The sequence below is a fragment of the Typopeltis vanoorti genome, chromosome 17 (assembly GCF_054136105.1).
Source record: "Typopeltis vanoorti isolate ZY-2024b chromosome 17, IOZ_Tvanoo_1.0, whole genome shotgun sequence".
NCBI lineage: Eukaryota > Metazoa > Arthropoda > Arachnida > Uropygi > Thelyphonidae > Typopeltis > Typopeltis vanoorti.
The window spans coordinates 58,622,373-58,642,523 of record NC_143565.1 but is presented as its reverse complement, the minus strand read 5'-3'; the positions used below and the strand labels follow the sequence as shown (position 1 = coordinate 58,642,523).

At 37.8% G+C, this 20,151-nt stretch overlaps 1 protein-coding gene across 1 annotated transcript in view; it reads left to right on the top strand.

The window, feature by feature from the left end:
- Kif3C (Kinesin family member 3C) overlaps positions 1-20,151 on the top strand; it is a 685,271-nt gene that overhangs the window by 492,192 nt on the left and 172,928 nt on the right. The window contains exon 14 of the mRNA XM_090406914.1: positions 9,830-9,927. Within this exon, the coding sequence (XP_090263040.1) occupies positions 9,830-9,927 (98 nt within the window). The remainder of the gene's footprint in view (positions 1-9,829; positions 9,928-20,151) is intronic.

Here is a 20,151-nt window from a genome sequence, read left to right as displayed (position 1 = left end):
CAGTACTGGGACCTGTATTGTTTAACCTTTATATCGATGACATTGTCAGTGGATTGCAGGAGGATATTCAGTTGTTTGCAGATGATGTGAAACTTGGTAGGGTTATTAGTAATAGTGCAGATGTGGTAGACCTACAAGAGAATTTGAATAAACTGAACAGATTGGCAAGAGAATGGGAGTGTCAATTTAATGCAGCAAAATGTAAAGTCTTGAAGTTTGGGATACATCGATCGGAGGCAGCATGCTGTGTTAGAGAAGCTGTACTGGAGGAAGTAGGGGAGGCAAGGGGGGGGTGATGATTGACAGAAGACTGAAATTCAGGGGGCATATTGCAAAGGTGGTGAAGGTAACCCCGAGTTATTGCAATACTGAGAAGGATGCTGACCTGCATCTATAAAAGATTTATCATTCCTTTGTATGACACCCTGATCAGACCGCACTTAGTCTATTGTTCTCAACTTTCGTCCCTGGGATTAGAAGGGGATAAATTAACTGTGGAAAGGGTGCAGAGGCAACTAACAAAGATGGACTGTAGAATTTTAATTATGAGGATTGGCTGAGGGAATGTGGACTGCAGTATTTTGTGGATAGAAGAAGGAGAGGTGTTATGATCAAGAATTTTAAACTGTTGAGAGGCAGTCACAGGGTGGACACTGGGGAGTTTTTTCACTTGGGGCCATCCCTGGATGTTATGAAAGGAATCTTTGAGCAAAAAGGTCAGGATCGTTTTTTTTTTTTTTTTTTTTTTTTTTTTTTTTTTTGCGTGGAGGGTGGTGGAATGCAGTGCCTGATAGAATGGTGAGAGCAAGAATGGTCAATGAATTCAGTAGTTGTATGATAGACTTTGTGTTTCCTAGAAAGGACCTCCTGCGATGAGTCTCTTGACTCCTTGGAGGCCTAAATAATCATCTTCATCATAATAATAATGATTATTTCAAAACCTTATTTTCTTTGATTGGCACCAGTTTTTTACCAGGTAACAAAACAGTTCAAATTATTTTAATTTTAACAGTAGATTTCATGTTATCTTTTTATATATAATATTGTTTATGGTGTTTTTCTAATCCCTAAAAATAAGTCTTAATTATGATAACTGTGGATTGTTGCCATTTCTACAATGTGTGGCTATTAAATAACAAGGCTGGTTGCAAAAATGTGGTTTAATATTACAATTGTACAACTTAATTGTTAACCCCTTCAACAAACTCCCCTCCTCTATCTTACACTGTTGCATATGAATTTTCCATTGTTGGAAGCAGTGCTGCAAGTCATGTTATCTGCTTCAGTAGTGCTGCCATTTTCTCCTTTACCTCAACCACTGACTGAAAATGGGTGCCCTTCAGTAAGGATTTCAACTTTGGAAAAAGGTAAAAGTCACATGGAGCTAAGTCTGGCAAGTAAGGTGGATGGTCCAACACTGGGATCTTCTTATCAGCCAGATAGTGCTTTACAGACAGTGGGCTGGAGCGTTATCCTGATGGAGAATCCAAACATTATTCTCCCACAGATCAGGTCTCTTCCTCATTTGTTCTCTCAGCTTGGCCAGAACCTCAAGGTAATAATGTTGGTTAACTGTCTGACCCTCTGTTACTCATTGAACCATTATCATGCCATTGATATAAAAAAAGACAATCAGTATTGCCTTCAGTTTTGATTTGCTCATTCTTGCTTTTTTTCATTCTTGGTGACATGGGAGCTTTCCAGTGCATTGATTGTCTCCTTCTTCCTGAATCATACCGGAAAATCCACATCTCATCACATGTGATGATCTTCTCCTGCAAGTCCTGCTTAGCTCTCAGCTGTTCCATGATGTCAGTACAAAATTGTTTCCGGATGTCTTTCTGCTCCTGACACACACTTTTGGGAACCATTTTGGCGTTGACTTTGATCATGTTCAATTTCTCATTCAAAATTTGTCGTACAGTCTCCTTATTAATGTGCACATATCTGCTATCATCCGACTGCTTAATTGGTGATCGTTGTGGACAATTTCATTAATTTTTGCAACATTTTGTTCAGTTGCTGCCGTGACAGGGTGATCCAGTTGTTTGTCATCCTCAAAAGAAAAAATTGTGAAGTCGCTTTCCCGGAATAATGCGTAATGTTAAACTCGAGCAGTGTATTAATCTCAAATTTAAAAATTTAATGTAATAATTATTACATTAAATTATATTAAAGAAAATTATAATAAAATTACATAAATTCTATCATCATGACGTAAATCAGCATAAGCTAAATTGCCATCTGTGACTACAATACTAGTCTTTACCTTTTCTGCAATACTAGTATTTTATGACACTAAGAAATTTTAAATTTTATATTTAGTCTTCTTCACGGAAAAAAAAAATTATATATAGATGTATGCTCCTAAAGTGAAATACAAGAAAAGTAATTAATTATAATTACTTTTCTTGTGAACCTTTCAAAAACAAACTCTAATCATGTCGTTAACAACCGACTACATAGTGTACCCTCTCCCACCAATGAGCTGTGGATTCAAAACTTGCAATAGGCATGGATGTTTGTAAATTTTTATGTTAGAGATGAATTTTGTCATCTGATGCGAGAACACAGCACTGCTTATTGGAGGTCTGAAGTGGCTTCCATGTTTGATCTCTAAAGCAGGATTTCCAGATGAGGTTATAGAGAATAAAAATTACAATGAAAGTAAATCAAACAATCAAAATGCTAAAAAACATTCCTTAGCCAGCCCATTCTTGTATAGCTATAGTAATGATATACTATAGCTGTACAGCTTTTGTTGGTAGTAGACATAAAGATATAACCCCCCCCCCCAAAAAAAAAATATATATATAGTGGAATAACCATGCAAACATGGCTGTGCATTGTTTTTCTACCCAAAAGATGACTCATCATATTAAAGGTACAAAGCAACCGCTTTAGAGAATTTATAATTTTTTGATAATAAGAAATGAGATTATTATGAATCAGAAATTTTATGAGGTTTGGGATAATTAGGTGGAATTACTGTACAAAATTATTGCATTCACCTATAAAATAAATATTTGCATTTTTGTTCAAAATTATTTTAAAGAATGGAACTGGAAATTTCTTACTTAAACTAGTTATTGCTTGCAGCTCTTTAGCATGTATTTGAAACTGTTGCAGGAGGTGTACTGTGATAAGGTAATGTCACCTGCACAAATGTTTGAATGGCACAAACGCTTTGCTGAAGGTCAAGAAAATGTTGAGGATGATCAATGCCCTGTCATGGCAGCAACCAAACAAAACGTTGCAAAAATTAATGTAATTGTCCACAATGATCGCCAATTAAGTATTTGGATGCTAGCAGACATGGTGAACTTCTGAGAATTGTATCTTCTTAAAGATCACTATCATGATGGATAATCTCACATAGCTTTCAGCCCCTACTGATTGTTAAGATTATTTTCTAGTATATATGTCCTATAGTGTGTCCTATTAAATTAAATTTTGTCAAATAATTAAATTTTTTGTAATGTAATATAATCATTATGATGATGATTATTATTATTCAGGCTTCCATAGAGTCAAGAGACTCATCGCAGGAGGTCATTCCTAGGAAACACAAAATCTATCATACAACTACTTGAACTCATTGACTGTTCTTGCTCTCACCACTCTATCAGGCAATGCATTCCACGGTTCCACCACCCTCTACACAAAAAAAAAAACAATCCTGACCTTCTTGCTCACAGCTTCCTTTCGTAACATCCAGGGATGGCCCCTTCTCATCGCATCTTCCTGCTGTTCCACCAAGTGAAAAAACTCCCCAGTGTCCACCCTGTAACTGCCTCTCAACAGTTTAAAATTCTTGATCATAACACCTCTCCTTCTTCTATCCACAAAATACTGCAGTCCACATTCCCTCAGCCAATCCTCATAATTAAAATTCTACAGTCCATCTTTGTTAGCTGCCTCTGCACCCTTTCCACTGTTAATTTATCCCCTTCAAATCCCAGGGACGAAATTTGAGAACAATAGTCTAAGTGTGGTCTGATCAGGGTGTCATACAAAGGAATGATAAATCTTTTATAGATGCAGGTCAGCATCCTTCTCAGTATTGCAATAGCTCGGGGTTACCTTCACCACCTTTGCAATATGCCCCCTGAATTTCAGTCTTCTGTCAATCATCACCCCCCCCCTTGCCTCCCCTACTTCCTCCAGTACAGCTTCTCTAACACAGCATGCTGCCTCCAATCGATGTATCCCAAACTTCAAGACTTTACATTTTGCTGCATTAAATTGACACTCCCATTCACTTGCCAATCTGTTCAGTTTATTCAAATTCTCTTGTAGGTCTACCACATCTGCACTATTACTAATAACCCTTCTCAGTTTCACATCATCTGCAAACAACTGAATATCCTCCTGCAACCCACTGACAATGTGAAGGTTAAACAATACAGGTCCCAGTACTGAGTCTTGTGGTATTGCATTTGTAACCTTCTGCCTCCTGATATTACCTCCACCCAAATACAACTCTGAGATACCTATCAGAAAATTAATTCTGAATCCAGTTCACTAACCTGACACCTAAACCCATGCACTGCATGTTAAATATCAGCTTTGTAGAAAGTTTTTTACCTTGGGTATCATATACGTTAAAGATACCAAGCTGTTTTAATTATAAACCTGGTTTTAATCCTTTTCCCAAGTAAGCAAACAGTCAAATAAATCAAGTTTGCACCTGCAAGTAGTGGAAGTCTGGGTGCCCCGCACATAGTGCAAGTCTTAGGCAACTCGTGGTAAAGGTGGAATAAGATCTGATCACTATTCTTAGAATTTACCCTTAATGCAAAACACATCTCCTTGAGGAGATGTATGATGCTATGCATTAAAGGCAAAGGGCCACTACCCAGACCGGTTTCGACCTTTATTGAGGTCTCATCAGTGAGAGCCAGGCTTCCAGAAGGTCAAAACTGGTCTGGGTAGTGACCCAGACCAGTTTTGACCTTCTGGAAGCCTTGACCTTTAATGCATAGCATGATACATCTCCTCAAGGTGATGTGTTTTGCATTAAGGGTAAATTCTAAGAATAGTGATCAGAGCTTATTCCATCTTTACCACGAGTTGCCTAAGACTTGCACTACGTGTGGGTCACCCAGACTTGCACTACTTGCAGGCGCAAACTTGACTTACTTGTCTTTTTGCTTACTTGTGAAATGAATTAAAACCAGGTTTATAATTAAAATAGCTTAAATATCAGCTTATTATGTGGTAACCTGTCAAATGCCATTGTAAAATCAAAAAAATGACAGAATATGCCTTTCCTTCATCAAATGCTCTTGTCAGTCTGTTATAAAAGGCAATCACATTACTTAAGCAATAGTGCCCCTTAACAAATCCATGTTGATTCTCACAGATAACATTACTCTCATATGCCCAATACTGTATATGGTCTCTCATTAATTTCTCCAAGACCTTAACTATTGATGACACACAAAACGGCATATAATTAGACATTTCCAGTCTGCTACCATCCTTATGCAATGGCACTATCTTATCTTCCTTCCATTCCTTGGGTACCTTTCCTGTAGCCACACTTTCATTGAAAAGCCAGATCAAAGGAGCTGTCAGTTCTTTAGCACATTCTCTCAAAACCATGGTGAAATACCATCCAGTCCCACTGCTTTACTGACATCCGGAGTACTCGGTTTTTGGAACAAACTCTCCTCTTGCACCTCTAAACCTCGCATCTGCCCTACCCCTCTAGTATTAAAACCATCTTCTCCATGATGAAATACTCTAATAAAGCCTCATTGAACAACTCCACTATATCCTCTGCACATATATATTCAGTAACTGATACACCTCACCCATCTAGTATTAAAACCTTCTTCTCCATGATGAAATACTCTAATAAATTGCTCATTGAACAACTCCACTATGTCCTCTGCACACATGTATTCAATAACTTAAACACATCACCTTCTGGATGGGTATCTAAAGGTGCAGAAAAATAGTGAATGATTAGAAGAAAAAAATTCTTAAATATTGTGCCCTTTCTCCCTAGCTAATCTTAAACATTTTATTTTCTCTAATAACTATTCTAACTATTACTTGGACATTCATAGTTAAGAATTTAAGGAGATCTAACACACATGTTAAAATAATTACTGTACTTAATATTAGGAAAATAACATTCGACATTTCTACCTCTGTATTGAGGTCATCAGGAAAATGCATATGTATAAAATACAAGCTACATACCACTGCACTTTACAAAGGTAAAATAAATAATTGCTTATTAATCTTTTACCTAGCCTGACCTCTTGTGGAAAAAAACTAAATCAATAATATTAAATTTAAAAAAATTAGAAATAGATTAAAAAATTAAATTCAAATAAATAAATAAAAAATAAACACATAAAATGTTTTTTTAAATAAACAAATTAAAAACAGAACTACATTGAACATACAAAAATTCATACCACCAACACAAAAACTAGGAGTCATGAACACCCTCAAACAAAGCACTACCAATTTGCTCGAATGAACGAAATCATTAACCAAACATTTGTAAAAAATGTTTGGTTAATGATTTACCATAAAAAAACTGTTCACAAGATCCTCCATAAATACCACTAAACACAAAAAAGATTACAAGAATGCCATACCCTATGTTAGAGGCATTTCAGAAAAAATAGACAGAACTCTATAAATACAACATCAAGACTACATTCAATTCCCTGACAAAATTAAGAAATTTATTCGGTTTTTCCAAAGATTCTCTTCCATACCTGACCTACCCAGGAGTTTACAAAATCCAATGTACATGTAACCTATTCTACATAAGGGAAACAGGATGCTTGATCCTAATCAGAAAAGAGGAATACAAACGACACATCAAATACCTCCATTATGGTAAAACAGGCCTATCAGACCACACACTCCAAACGTACCATAGAATTGACTGGAAAGGCACCAAGTCCCTACACCTCACCTGGTTTGAGAGAAAATTCAAAGAAGCCTCTGAAATGCCAACACAATCCAAACCTGAACAAAAATGACAGATTAATCATTCCAAGAAGGTGGAGGACCCATCTGCAACCCTTATAGCAACTGGTACAAGCCCAGAAAAAAATCTCAATATGAGGGGACTTCAGAAACGCTTAATGTAGTTCTGTTTTTTTATTTTTAAAAAGATATTTTGTGTTTATTTTTTATTTATTTTAATTAAATTTTTTTAATCTATTTCTAATTTTTTTTATAATTTAATATTATTAATTTAGTTTTTTCCACAAGAGATCAGGCTAGGTAAAAGATTAATGAGCAGTTAGAATCATTTTACCTTTGTGAAGTGCAGTGGCATGTAGCTTGTATTTTATACATATGTATTTTCCTGATAATGACCTCAAATCCAGAAGTTGAAATGTCGAATGTTACTTTCCTAATATTAAGTAAAGTAATTATTTTAACACGTGTGTTGGGTCTCCATAATTTCTTAACTATGAATGCTGACCACTGTGTAACCTTAAAAGAAAGAATTAGTTGGAAATAGCTTTTCTCCCTAAATATTTAAGAATATTTAGGGAGAATTGGGAAATCTTTTTCTCTAACCACACTATCCCAGTTTTATAAAAATTTATATTCCATATACAGAGCCCATAGTATCTAAGTAAGAAAGAATATCAATAACTTCATACGGAATAAAAAATTTTAGAACGCTGCATATAATCGAAATAATATCTAAAATATTTATTGTTTTTCGTATATGTGAATGACATGACAGTAGGATTTCAAATTTTCTTGGGATTAATTTTCCACACAGTCAATTTTCTCATGATGAAGAGTCTCCATGGTGTATTTTCTTCACAATGAATTGTGTGCAAAGAATTTTCCCACGATGAATTGTGTGGACACGGTTGTTGTTACAAGAGGATTTGAATAGTAATAATACTATTCAACAGGATTTGAATAAGTTGGTACTTTGGACTGAAGAATGAGGATGTCATTTTAGTGTTGCTAAGTGTTATGCTCTTTGTCCAGAGAAGATGGAATGAGGGTTACCACATTGGAAGAACTTTATTGTAAGAGTTACCCAAAAAATCGCTGCTATAATACAAAGGAGACATGTAAGGATGAGGAGGTAATAGTTCCACTCTATAGGGTACTAATTCAGCCTCATTTGGATTTTTGTAGATAGATCTGGCTTTATCAGTAATAAGGAAACATTGGAGAATGCACAGACTGATAACTGTGTCAGGACTCTGAAATATTGAGCATGAAGAAGATTGAGGGAATGTAGTTCATTGTTTTACATTGTTTTGCATAATTATTGCATAGAATAATGGGTGATGTGAGAACTAGAGGTCATCCGTGGAGGCCATATAAGAGTCATGAGTAAAGAGATGAAAAAGAGAAATTTTGCTTCGTGGGCTGTGAACGAGTGGAACCCATTACCAGAATGAGTAGTAAGTGCTTCAACATTGAATATGTTCAAAGCAAAGTATGATAGTTATTGTGGTCTCTGAGTATTCAACCCTCCCATTATGAGTCTTTGGACTCCATGGAGGCTTCAAAGGAATATTAATACTAATCTTTCACCCCCCCCTCCAGGTATAATGTCTGCTTTACCAGGATAAAACAGGATCATATTATTAAATGATCATTAAATAGCTCTACTGGTCACTCTACCATCTCCATCCAGCAAGTGTATCCATCAATGATAATTTTTCCTACTACTGGCCATATACCAAAAGAACTCTTTGGGTTGTCTCCTCTCATTTTTAATTTTCTCTCCATACTATATAGTTACCTTTCAAGGCTGAGCTATGTATTCCTTATGCAGCTCTTCACCAATTCTCTTACTCTCTTTTCATATGCCTTCCATAACCTCTGTCATCTGAGTTCCTGTTTGCTATTACTTAACATTAAGTAATATTTTCTAAAACACCCTGATGAGCTAAAAGAAATGATTAAAGGATTAGGTAAAGAAAGCAAAAAGCCTGGTCTTAGCATAAATATTGATAAAACTAAATAATGTACAACAAAAATATAAACTACAACCATAAAATAGAAATAAATGACAGAGAAATAGAAAATGTAACTAAATTCTTTAAATGTCTATGTCAAATAATTAACATAGATAGAAATAGGGAGCATGAGGAAAAACAAAGAATAAACCATGGATGGAGACAATTTAGAAAATAATAAAATTATAAAGAAAACATACCTGTCTGTCTTAAAACAAAAAAAAAAAAAAAAAAGTATATGAACAGTGCATCATACCAGCTATGACGTATGGAGCAGAAACTTGGAGCATCACAGGAATACTGGAAAATAAATTAGGTGCTATGCAGAGAAATGTGGAAAGATCAATGTTAAAGATAAAAAGAATAGATAAAGTAAAAAACATAGATATCAGAGGAAAAAATTATATCAGCGAATGTGATGTGCCCTGTCCATGTCTATTTTTTTTATTTCTTTAAAAGAGATCTTTAAAGAAATAAAAAAAAATAGAGATTGGCAGGGCACATCACAAGACAGGGAGACAACTACTGGAAAAAAATTTGTACAGAATGGCAAATACGAGAAGATTCAAGATGATCTGGCAGACCATCAACAAGGTGGAGAGATGAACTACATCATTCAGTGAGAAATGACTGAAATGGTTGGGCCAGAGACAGAGAAATGTAAAAAAATATGAAGGAAATCATCGTCCAGCAGTAGACAGATAAGGATTATGATGAACATTGAGATTTTGTGCTTTACCACTGATATGTTTTTAAACCTGTTTAAATTAGATAAGAACATTCATTTATAGGAATACTAACTATATTTGCTTATTTAAATTTATTTTTGTTTGTTTGTTTATTTATTTGAGGAATTCAGCCAGGAGCAAGGGTCTCTTCTTCTAGTGGTCATTCAGCACCAAGCTTTACTGGATATTTTGAAGAATGTTCTGAAGATAAATTTTTCCAGGTAACATGTTATTTGTTTTATTTATCACTTATTTAAGAGTGCAGTTCCTGTTTATTTAAACCTGTTTATTTAAAAATTTCTTAACTATGAATGCTGACCACTGTGTAACCTTAAAAGAAAGAATTAGTTGGAAGAATGCTGTTAAAATATGGCAGTCATGATATCACAGTTAATATAAATCAAATCCTTATTTTTTTGTATGTTTATGTTAAAAAAATAAATAAATAAATCAGATTATATTTCCACCACCTGAATATATTTAAAGTTAATGTGTGTACTACTATTCTATTAGAGAAAGACTGCATTACTGAAAAGGAAAAATAAATAAAAATTAAAGCATAATGAGCATTTTAGGCATCAGCTGTCTCAGACATGCTTAAACTTAATCCAAACTGTCATAATTTATGCTTTGTATCCATGTTATCTCAATGTTATCAAAATGTAATTTCAAAGAAGAGGACAGAATTTAGTGTGAAGTGGATGACAAACAATATCAAACAGGAATTGCAGGTTAAAAAGAGGTTATGGAAGATATGTAAGGAGAGGTATGGAGAGCAGATACACGAAGAATATGTCAGGCCAGGAGAGTGATTAGTATGGTATTATGTTGGAGGTTTAATGGATTTATTTATAACACTCGGAATGAATTAAATTAGAATTTAATACTCCTATATTTCGTCCTAGTCACTAGGCCATCTACGGGTATTACAAAAACTTACAATACTAAGCCCAACCACGTGGGTGACGCTAAAGTCCTATCTAGGTGGAGCGCCCTCTAAGGGCGGTAGTAGGTGGCCTGGAATGTAAGGTTGGACCTCTGGTGATGAGTGTTTCTCAAATCTTCGGAAGCTTAATGCAACCGTATTTATTAAGATTTGGTTGGTTTCTGAGAGCTGCTGCTGCTTCTAAGAAAAGTCTCTCTTTCTTGAATTTGCTGTAGTGGAGCATGGTGGTTTTCTTCCATGATACTCTGTGGGTGGTGTCCAAAACATAGTCAGCCAAGCCTGAATGGCTATAGTTGTGTTTAACGATGTACGACTTGTGTTCCTCCAGGCGGATGGATGCTGATCTGCCTGTCTGTCCAAAGTATGCAAGCTTACAGGAACAGGGTATTTTGTAAACTCCAGGCAGAGAGAGAGGGGGGAGCTGATCTTTTGTAGAACGGATAAGGGTAGCAAGTTTGCGGTAGGGCTTGTATGCTGTGTGTAGGATATACTTTTTAAGTATCTTGGCTATTTTTTCCGAAGTGCCTCGGATGTAGGGTATGGTGATGGCATTTTTAAATTCTTGTTGACTAGAGGGACGGGGAATGGGGGAGGAATTGATTATTTTTTTGATACTGTGTTCACTGTAGCCATTGGAGAGGAAAGTTCTGTGTATGTGGTTAAGCTCAGTAGTGAGGGCGGTTCCACTGGAACAAAGATTGTGGGCTCTCTTGGTAAGGGTTTTAATGATGCCATATTGTTGTGAGGGGTGGTGGTGGGAGAGTTTGTGAATGTATCTGCCTGTGTGTGTGGGTTTTCTGTATACAGTGAAGGCAAGTGTATCATTGGGCAGGCGCGTGACTAAGGTGTCTAGGAAGGGTAAACAATTGTTCTTTTCCTTTTCCATAGTAAACTGGATTCTTGGATGTAGGCTATTGAGATAACTGAGGAAGGAGTCTAACGTGTGTGGGCCATGGGGCCAAATGGAGAACACATCATCTACATATCTTAGCCAGATAGAAGGTTTGAGTGGGGCTGAGTATGGCTCGTTTTTTGAAATCTTCCATATAGAAATTGGCAGGGGCGGAGTGAGAGGGGGGGAACCCATGGCGGTTCCTTCTATCTGCTTGTAGATTTTGTTATTCCAAGAGAAATATCCTGAGTTGATGGCAAAGGAAAAGAGATCTAAGATGTCAGAGGGGAAAACGTTTTCTAAGAGAGATAAAGTGTCAGTTAAGGGAATATTGGTAAACAAAGAGGAGATATCAAAGCTTACCAATATGTCTGTATTGTTCAAGGTTAAATTTTCTGTGAGGGTTTTAAAGTGGGTCGAGTTTTTTTTATAGGAAGCTGAATTTCCGGTGAGGGGGGGACAGAGAGTTGGCCAGCTGTTTAGACAGTCTGTAACAAGGTGCATTGGTGGCATCTACTATAGGTCTGAGTGGGGAATTGGGTTTGTGGATTTTTGGTAAACCATATATTCGGGGGGGGACGGGAGTGGAAAGGTTTAAGTTTTTTCGTGATGTCAGGGGGCCAGGAGGTTACTTTTTTAAGTAAGATTTTTAATTTCTTAACTTGTGTTTTTGTGGGATCGTGTTCTAGCAGGATGTAGGTAGCGTGATCGTGGTGGATAGTGTTCATTTTACGTTTGTATTCGCTGGTATTAAGAACAACTGTGGCATTACCCTTATCCGCTCTGGTGATGACGATACTTTTTTCTTTGCGTAGTTTTTTTTTCTTTGCGAAACTACACAAAGAAAAAAGTATCGTCATCACCAGAGTTTACTATGGAAAAGGAAAAGAACAATTGTTTACCCTTCCTAGACACCTTAGTCACGCGCCTGCCCAATGATACACTTGCCTTCACTGTATACAGAAAACCCACACACACAGGCAGATACATTCACAAACTCTCCCACCACCACTCCTCACAACAATATGGCATCATTAAAACCCTTACCAAGAGAGCCCACAATCTTTGTTCCAGTGGAACCGCCCTCACTACTGAGCTTAACCACATACACAGAACTTTCCTCTCCAATGGCTACAGTGAACACAGTATCAAAAAAATAATCAATTCCTCCCCCATTCCCCGTCCCTCTAGTCAACAAGAATTTAAAAATGCCATCACCATACCCTACATCCAAGGCACTTCGGAAAAATTAGCCAAGATACTTAAAAAGTATAACCTACACACAGCATACAAGCCCTACCGCAAACTTGCTACCCTTATCCGTTCTACGAAAGATCAGCTCCCCCCCTCTCTCTCTCTGCCTGGAGTTTACAAAGTACCCTGTTCCTGTAAGCTTGCGTACTTTGGACAGACAGGCAGATCAGCATCCATCCGCCTGGAGGAACACAAGTCGTACATCGTTAAACACAACTATGGCCATTCAGGCTTGGCTGACCATGTTTTGGACACCACCCACAGAGTATCATGGAAGAAAACCACCATGCTCCACCACAGCAAATTCAAGAAAGAGAGACTTTTCTTAGAAGCAGCAGCAGCTCTCAGAAACCAACCAAATCTAAACAAATATGGTTGCATTAAGCTTCCGAAGATTTGGGAAACACTCATCACCAGAGGTCCCACCGTACATTCCAGGCCACCTACTACCGCCCTTAGAGGGCGCTCCGCCTAGATAGGACTTTAGCGTCACCCACGTGGTTGGGCTTAGTATTGTAAGTTTTTGTAATCCCCGTAGATGTCCTAGTGACTAGGACGAAATATAGGAGTATTAAATTCTAATTTAATTCATTCCGAGTGTTGTAAATAAATCCATTAAACCTCCAACATAATGTCCTCACAGCACTTAAGCCTCTACACAAGAAGACTAGTATGGTAAGGAGGGCCAAACTGGAATATGAGAAGAGATTGGCTGTGAGATCCAAAGAAAATCCTAAGGAAGTTTTAGTTATGTGGCCAGTAGGAGGAGAAATTATTGTGGAAGAATGACATTGTTGAATAAAAATGGGAATAGAGGTGACTGATAGAGATGACAGTGGAGTTTTTCACTGAACATTTTATTGGCATATTTCATTATACCAGTAAATTCTACTTCTACAAAAAAAAAAAAAAAAAAAAAAAAAAACTACTCCAGAATATTTCATATCCTGGAGAAGTTGGCTTTAATACTAGAGGGATAGAGCAGGTTCGAGGTTTAGAAGTGCAAGAGGAGAGTGTGTTTCAAATACTGAGTACTCTGGATGTCAATAAAGAAATGGGACTGGATGCAATTTCACTACAGGTTTTGAGAGAATGTGCTAAAGAACTGACAGGTCCATTAACCTGACTTTTCAATGAAAATCTGGCCAAGGGAAAGGTACACAAGGAGTGGGAGGAGGGTAAGATATTGCCATTGCATAAGGATGGTAGCAGATTGGAAGTGTCAGATTATAGACCAGTTTGTGTTTCATGAATAATTGGTGAGTTGGATAGGTGGGTGGTTGATGGAGAGATATCAAAGAGTAGTTTATTCAGGAGTAGAGTCCAAAAGATGACCTGTGACTAGTAGTGTGCTGCAGGGTTCTGTTCTTGGACCACTGCTGTTTAATTTGTTCATTAACGATATAGGGAAGGATCTAAGAGGAACAGTTCATTTGTTCACTGATGATGCAAAGTTGGGTAGGGTGATAGTGAATGCAGAAGATGTCAAAATCTTGCAGGATGACTTGGATAGATTGGAGTTCTGGGCTAAGGAGAATGATGTCAATTTAATGTGACAAAATGTAAGGTTATGCATTTTGGGGTGAAAAGATTAACAGCACTATATCACATTGGTGGAACTGTTCTCCAGGAGACTGATGAGTCCAGGGAGTGTTGGTGGATAGGGAGATGAAGTTTAGGGGGCACACTGCAAAAGTAGCTAAATCAGCTCATCAACTCACTTGGTTGTTGAAAAATACCTTGACGAGCAGAGACAAGCAAGTTATTGTACCTCTGTACCGAGCCTTAATAAGACCTCATCTCGACTACTGTGCCCAGATTTGGTCACCTAGGTTCCTTCTTGATGGGGAGGAGGTGGAGAGGATTCAGAGGCAAGTGACTAAGATGATAGTGGGTCTATGGAATGAACCATATGAGAACAGGTTGAAGATTTGTGGGTTTCAGAAATTAGTTGATAGGCGGAAAAGGGGAGATATGATTGAGACATTCAAATCGCTAAAAGGTTTCTATAGGATTAATTCAGAGGATATTTTTGAGATCAGGACTGGTGGTGGGAGAACTATGGGATACCTATGGAAGCTGGGCAATAGCTGGGTTCTTTACTTTTAGAGTGGTAAATGAGTGGAATAAGCTGCCAGAGTCTGTTGTGGGTGCTATGACGGTGAGTGAATTCAAGGCAAGGTATGATAGATACTGTGAGAATGTCGTATAGTTGTGTGGACATGATGTTTAGGGCCTCCCTCGATGAGTCTAAGGACTCCCTGGAGTCGCCCGTAATATTAATAATGAATAGTTGTTAAGATCTTGGAGAAATTATTAAGGAACCATATACAACATTGGGCAGATGAGGATAATATTATCTGTGAGAGTTAACATGGATTTGTTAGGGGGCACTCTTGCTTTAGAGATTATTAACGTTTGACTTCCATGGAGTCAGAGGCTCATCGTGGGAGGTACACACTATTTTACACGATTCTCATCCAACCTTGCTTTAAACTGATTCAATGTGTCTACAGCAACAACACACTCAGGCAATGCATTCCACTCATCAACCACTCTCCATGCAAAGAACCTACTCGTCACTCCTCTGCTCACACCATCCTTATACAGTTTCCTTTGATGGCCTCTTGTTCTTCCCCTATCTCCCATTCTATGAAAAATCTCTTCCTTGTCAACCCACTAACAACCCCTGATTAGCTTATGTTTCAATTATCCCCCCCCTCCACTCATACTCCACATTCCAAGGACCACTGACCACCTTTGTGAATCTTCTCTGGACCCTTTCCAACATATCCTTGTCACCATGAAAACCAGGTGATCAAATCTGTACACAATAATCCATAGGAGGCCTGATCAAGACCTTATACAATGGCATCATAACCTTTCTATTTCTGGATATCAGGGTCCTCTGCATCATTGCCATTATCCAATGTGACGTCTTCACAACTTCTGCAATGTGGCCCATGAATTTCATTTCCTTGTCCACCATCACTCCTAGATCTCTCATCTCCTCTACTTCTGTAAAAGTTTCCCTACAAAGTGTATACTTTGCATTCCATCATTGCTTACCAAATCTCAATACCTTACACTTTGTAACATTGAACTGATAGTTCCACTTACCTGCCCATTCATGCAACTTATTCAAGTCTGCTTGACTCTTCATTGCTCTCCCCAGTTTTCCATCATTTGCAAGCAGCTGTATATCACTAGTTAAATCCCTCCCAATATAATTAACATACAAATTGAACAACAATGGCCTCAAAACTGACCCCTGTGACATACCACTAGTGACCTTTCTCTTTCGGGATACTGCACCCCCATATACAACTTTCTGATACCTATGAGACAGCTAGTCACTGATCCAACTCAGAAGTCTGTTATCCAGTCCCATCTGTTTGAATTTATATTAGAGCTTGTCATATGGCAATCTATCAAACGCCTTTGCAAAATCTAAGTACACACCTGTATATGCATCTCCCTTATGCAAGTTATTTGTCACCTTCTTATAGTGCATAAGTAAGTTAGTGAAACAGGATCTCCCCTTAACAAACACCTGCTCATAACCACAGTGAACACTACTGTTATGAATCCATTTCTGTATACCACTTCTCGTCAATCTCTCCAGATATGCAGACTGGCCTATAACTTGAAGCTACAGCCTTATCACCACCTTTGTGCAGTGGAACAATTTTACCCTCCTTCCGCTCCCTGGGAACCAGTACTGTTGTAAGACTTTTATTGCACGTTACAGGCATGCCAATGCTACTGCCATTTCCTTGGAACATGCCCTTAAGATGTGTGGTAATATGTCATCAAATCCATGTGGCCTTATTAACATCAAGGTTATTTATTTCCTCAAAAACCTCATGCTCACCCACAATTAAGCCATACCCTCCTATGTCTTTTACACTTAAGTTCCTCATGATTCCATCCTGATCAGGATGAAACACCCTTATAAATTGAACACTGAATACCTCAACAATGTTTTCTGCAGCAGTTACCGTTCTATCACTTTCATCCACGAACTTCATCTTACGATGGTCATTCTTCCTTCTACTTGCCACATAGCTAAAAAAACTCTCTGGGGTTTTTTTCTTGCCTGATTTGCCAATTTCCTCACTAACTGAGTCACTCTCCTGGCTTGTTCTTTATACTCTTCATAATCACCAGCCTTATAATTCTACATACATCCTTTCCTTACGAGAGTCTGCATATGACTAGCAACAACACAGGTGATTACTTTATGATCACTTTCACCAAGTGGAGGAAAGTTTGAAAACCCTCTCGCAATTACATCCTCTGGTGAAATGATCAGATCTAGAACTCTTGATCCTCGCATGCCCTCCTTTATGTGCTGCCTGAGATAGTTATCTCTTAAGAACTCTATAAATTCACTTTCCTTATTCCCAAATGCTATCTCTTCATTCCAATCTATATTGCCATAATTAAAATCACCCCTAATAATTACCCTTCCTTTGTTCACTAATCCAAGTTTTTATATGTTTCTTCATCACCTCCCTCCTCATTCCCAGGCCTATAACAACATCTAGCTAAATATGTCTTCCTCTCAACCTCCACATTACACCACACTGCCATGTAACCATTGCCACTATTCTCCCCTTTCATGTCTATCTTATGTTGATTTAATTCCCCTGCTATCATCAGCAGCATTCCTCCTCCTCCTTCTTTCTTGCCCTTTGTATCCTCGCAGAACATACTGTATCCTCCTATTTCTATTCCCCTTATGATATCATCATCATTCAACCTTCTTTCACTTATGCCAATGATTTTGAAGTGAATAAACTCAATCACTGAAACCATTTCATCCCCCTTATCTCTGATCCTTGTGGCAATTGTAAACAAAAAAACAGTTCATTTTTAGGTCTATAGCCAGTCCTATCCAAACCATGTGCTGGTTGTGATTTTCCTACTACACCTGTCCAGCCACCTTTATCACCACTCACCACATATATCTGCTCAGTCTCAACTTCCCCACCCACATCATAATATACTCCATCTTCATACACACATTCACTGCTGCTTTCAACATCCACTCTCCCTATTCCATGTTTCCCTATTCCATCTCTCTCTGTTGGAAAAACTGTACTGGAGGAAGTAGGGGAGGCACAGGATCTGGGAGTACTTGCATCTGGCAACACTTTCTCCAGTACACTCACTCCAAAGCCATTTAAATGCAACCCATCACGCCTGTATAATTTCATTCTTCACTCAAACACATGCCATACATTCACAAGCTTCACTTCCTTCTCCTCCAGCTCCGCTAGCATACTATTCATGATTTTGGTTCTCCGTTGCAACTCATCATTGTCATACCTAGGCAACACACTGACAACCTTTCTTACTACACTGCTATCTTTCACGCTTATCAATAGTTTCCTAATATTCATCCTCGCATCCTTCTTATGTTCACTTAGATCATTCGTCCCTACAATCACGACTAACTCTCCTGCTCTTTTCTTCCTCATGTCCAATGCCTTAATTATCCTACTCATTCTCCCACCTGGATAACAGACCTTATATATATTCTCTCAGTAACTAGCCCTCTAATTATGGAGTCTCCATATACTACTATCCTGGAATCCCTCATCACCTCTTTTACTCTTTTTTTCTTTCATTCTATTTTCTTGCACACTTTCATTAGTTTCCACTAGATGTCTAACATCACTCCACATATTACTAATTTCATTTTTCATTTTTAATAACTGTCTCATTAAATCTTGCATTCTGACAATTTCACTTTATATTACTCCTGCAATCTTGCTACCTCTTGTTGCTTCTAGTGTGATTGTCTTATAAGGTGATAAGAGCAGTTGATAAGGGAAAGGCATATTCTGCCTTTTTTTTATTTTTTATTTTACAAAGGCATTTGTAAAGTTTACCACATAATAAGCTGATATTTAAGTTTCAGCACATGGGTTTAGATGTCAAGTTAGGGAACTAGATTCAGGATTGGCTCTCGAATAGGTATCTGTGAGTTGTGTATTGTGCGGGGGGGGCAATAAGGAGGCAGAAGGTTACAAGTGGGATTCTACTTGTGACCTTCTCACAGGGCTCATTATTTGGATGTACATTGTTTAATGATATTGTCAGTGGATTGCAGGAGGATATTCAGTTGTTTGCAAATGATGTGAAGCTGGGAAGGGTTATTAGTAATAGTGCAGATATGGTTGACCTGCAAGAGAATTTGAATAAACTTGAGCACACTGGCAAATGTGAATGGGGATATCAGTTTAGTGCAGCTAAGTGTAAAATCTTGAAATTTGGGCTACATTGATGAGAGGCTGCATACTCTGTTGGAGGAAGTAGGGGAGGCACGGGATCTGGGAGGTGATGATTAATAGAAACCTGAAATCCAGGGAACATATAGTAAAGGTAACCCATAGGATTGCCGCAGTACTGAGAAGGATGCTGATCTGCAGAGGTAAAAGTTGTCATTCCCTTGTATAAAGCTCTGATCAGACCATTGTTCTCAGATTTGGTCCTCAGGATTTGAAAGGGATAAATTAACTGTGCAATGTTAGTTATGAAGACAGGCTGAGGAAATATGGACAGGAGAGGTGATATGAATGACCCTTTTAAACTGTTGAGAGCTATTTACAGAGTTGACACTGGGGGAGTTCTTTTGCTTGATGGAAGAGGTGGGGGAGGAGGGAGCATAAGGGTCCATCTCTGGAAGTTACAAAAGGAAGCTATGAGCAAGAAAGTGAGGATTGTTTTCTTTGCATGGAGGATGGTTGAATCATGGAGTGCATTGCCTGATAGAGTGTGAGAGCACAACAACAGTCAGTGAGTTCAAAGAATGGTATGATAGACTTTGTGTTTTCAATATTGGGCCCTCCACAATGAGTCTTTTGACTCCATGGATGCCTGAATCATATTAATAATCAATGAACAACAACCACGGGTTCAATGCTGTAGGTGTTCTGATGCCATCTTCATAAGATTCTTCCACTGGATTCTATTTTGTGCAAGGTGACTCAGTTTGTGTATAGAGTTTCTGCACATTTGACGATGTCATTGCCCCATTCTCTGTTTGGTCTTCCTCTTTTGTTCTTTCCTTCAATCATTCCAAACCAACGTTTTTAATTTTCTCTCATCGTTCATTCTACATATATAGCCAAATAGATGTAGTTTCCTTTTGATTATTTTCTGTATCAGGCTTTCTTTAGTAATAATAATAATAAAGTCATTGCACCAATCAGAATGAACTCTTGTGTAATTATCTAACACTCGGTGTAAAATAATTACAAAAGAGTTCATTCTGATCATTTACTGTTATCAGCTGTTCCTGTTATTTTAAATAAATAGTACAGCTGTCATATTTTGTTTAAA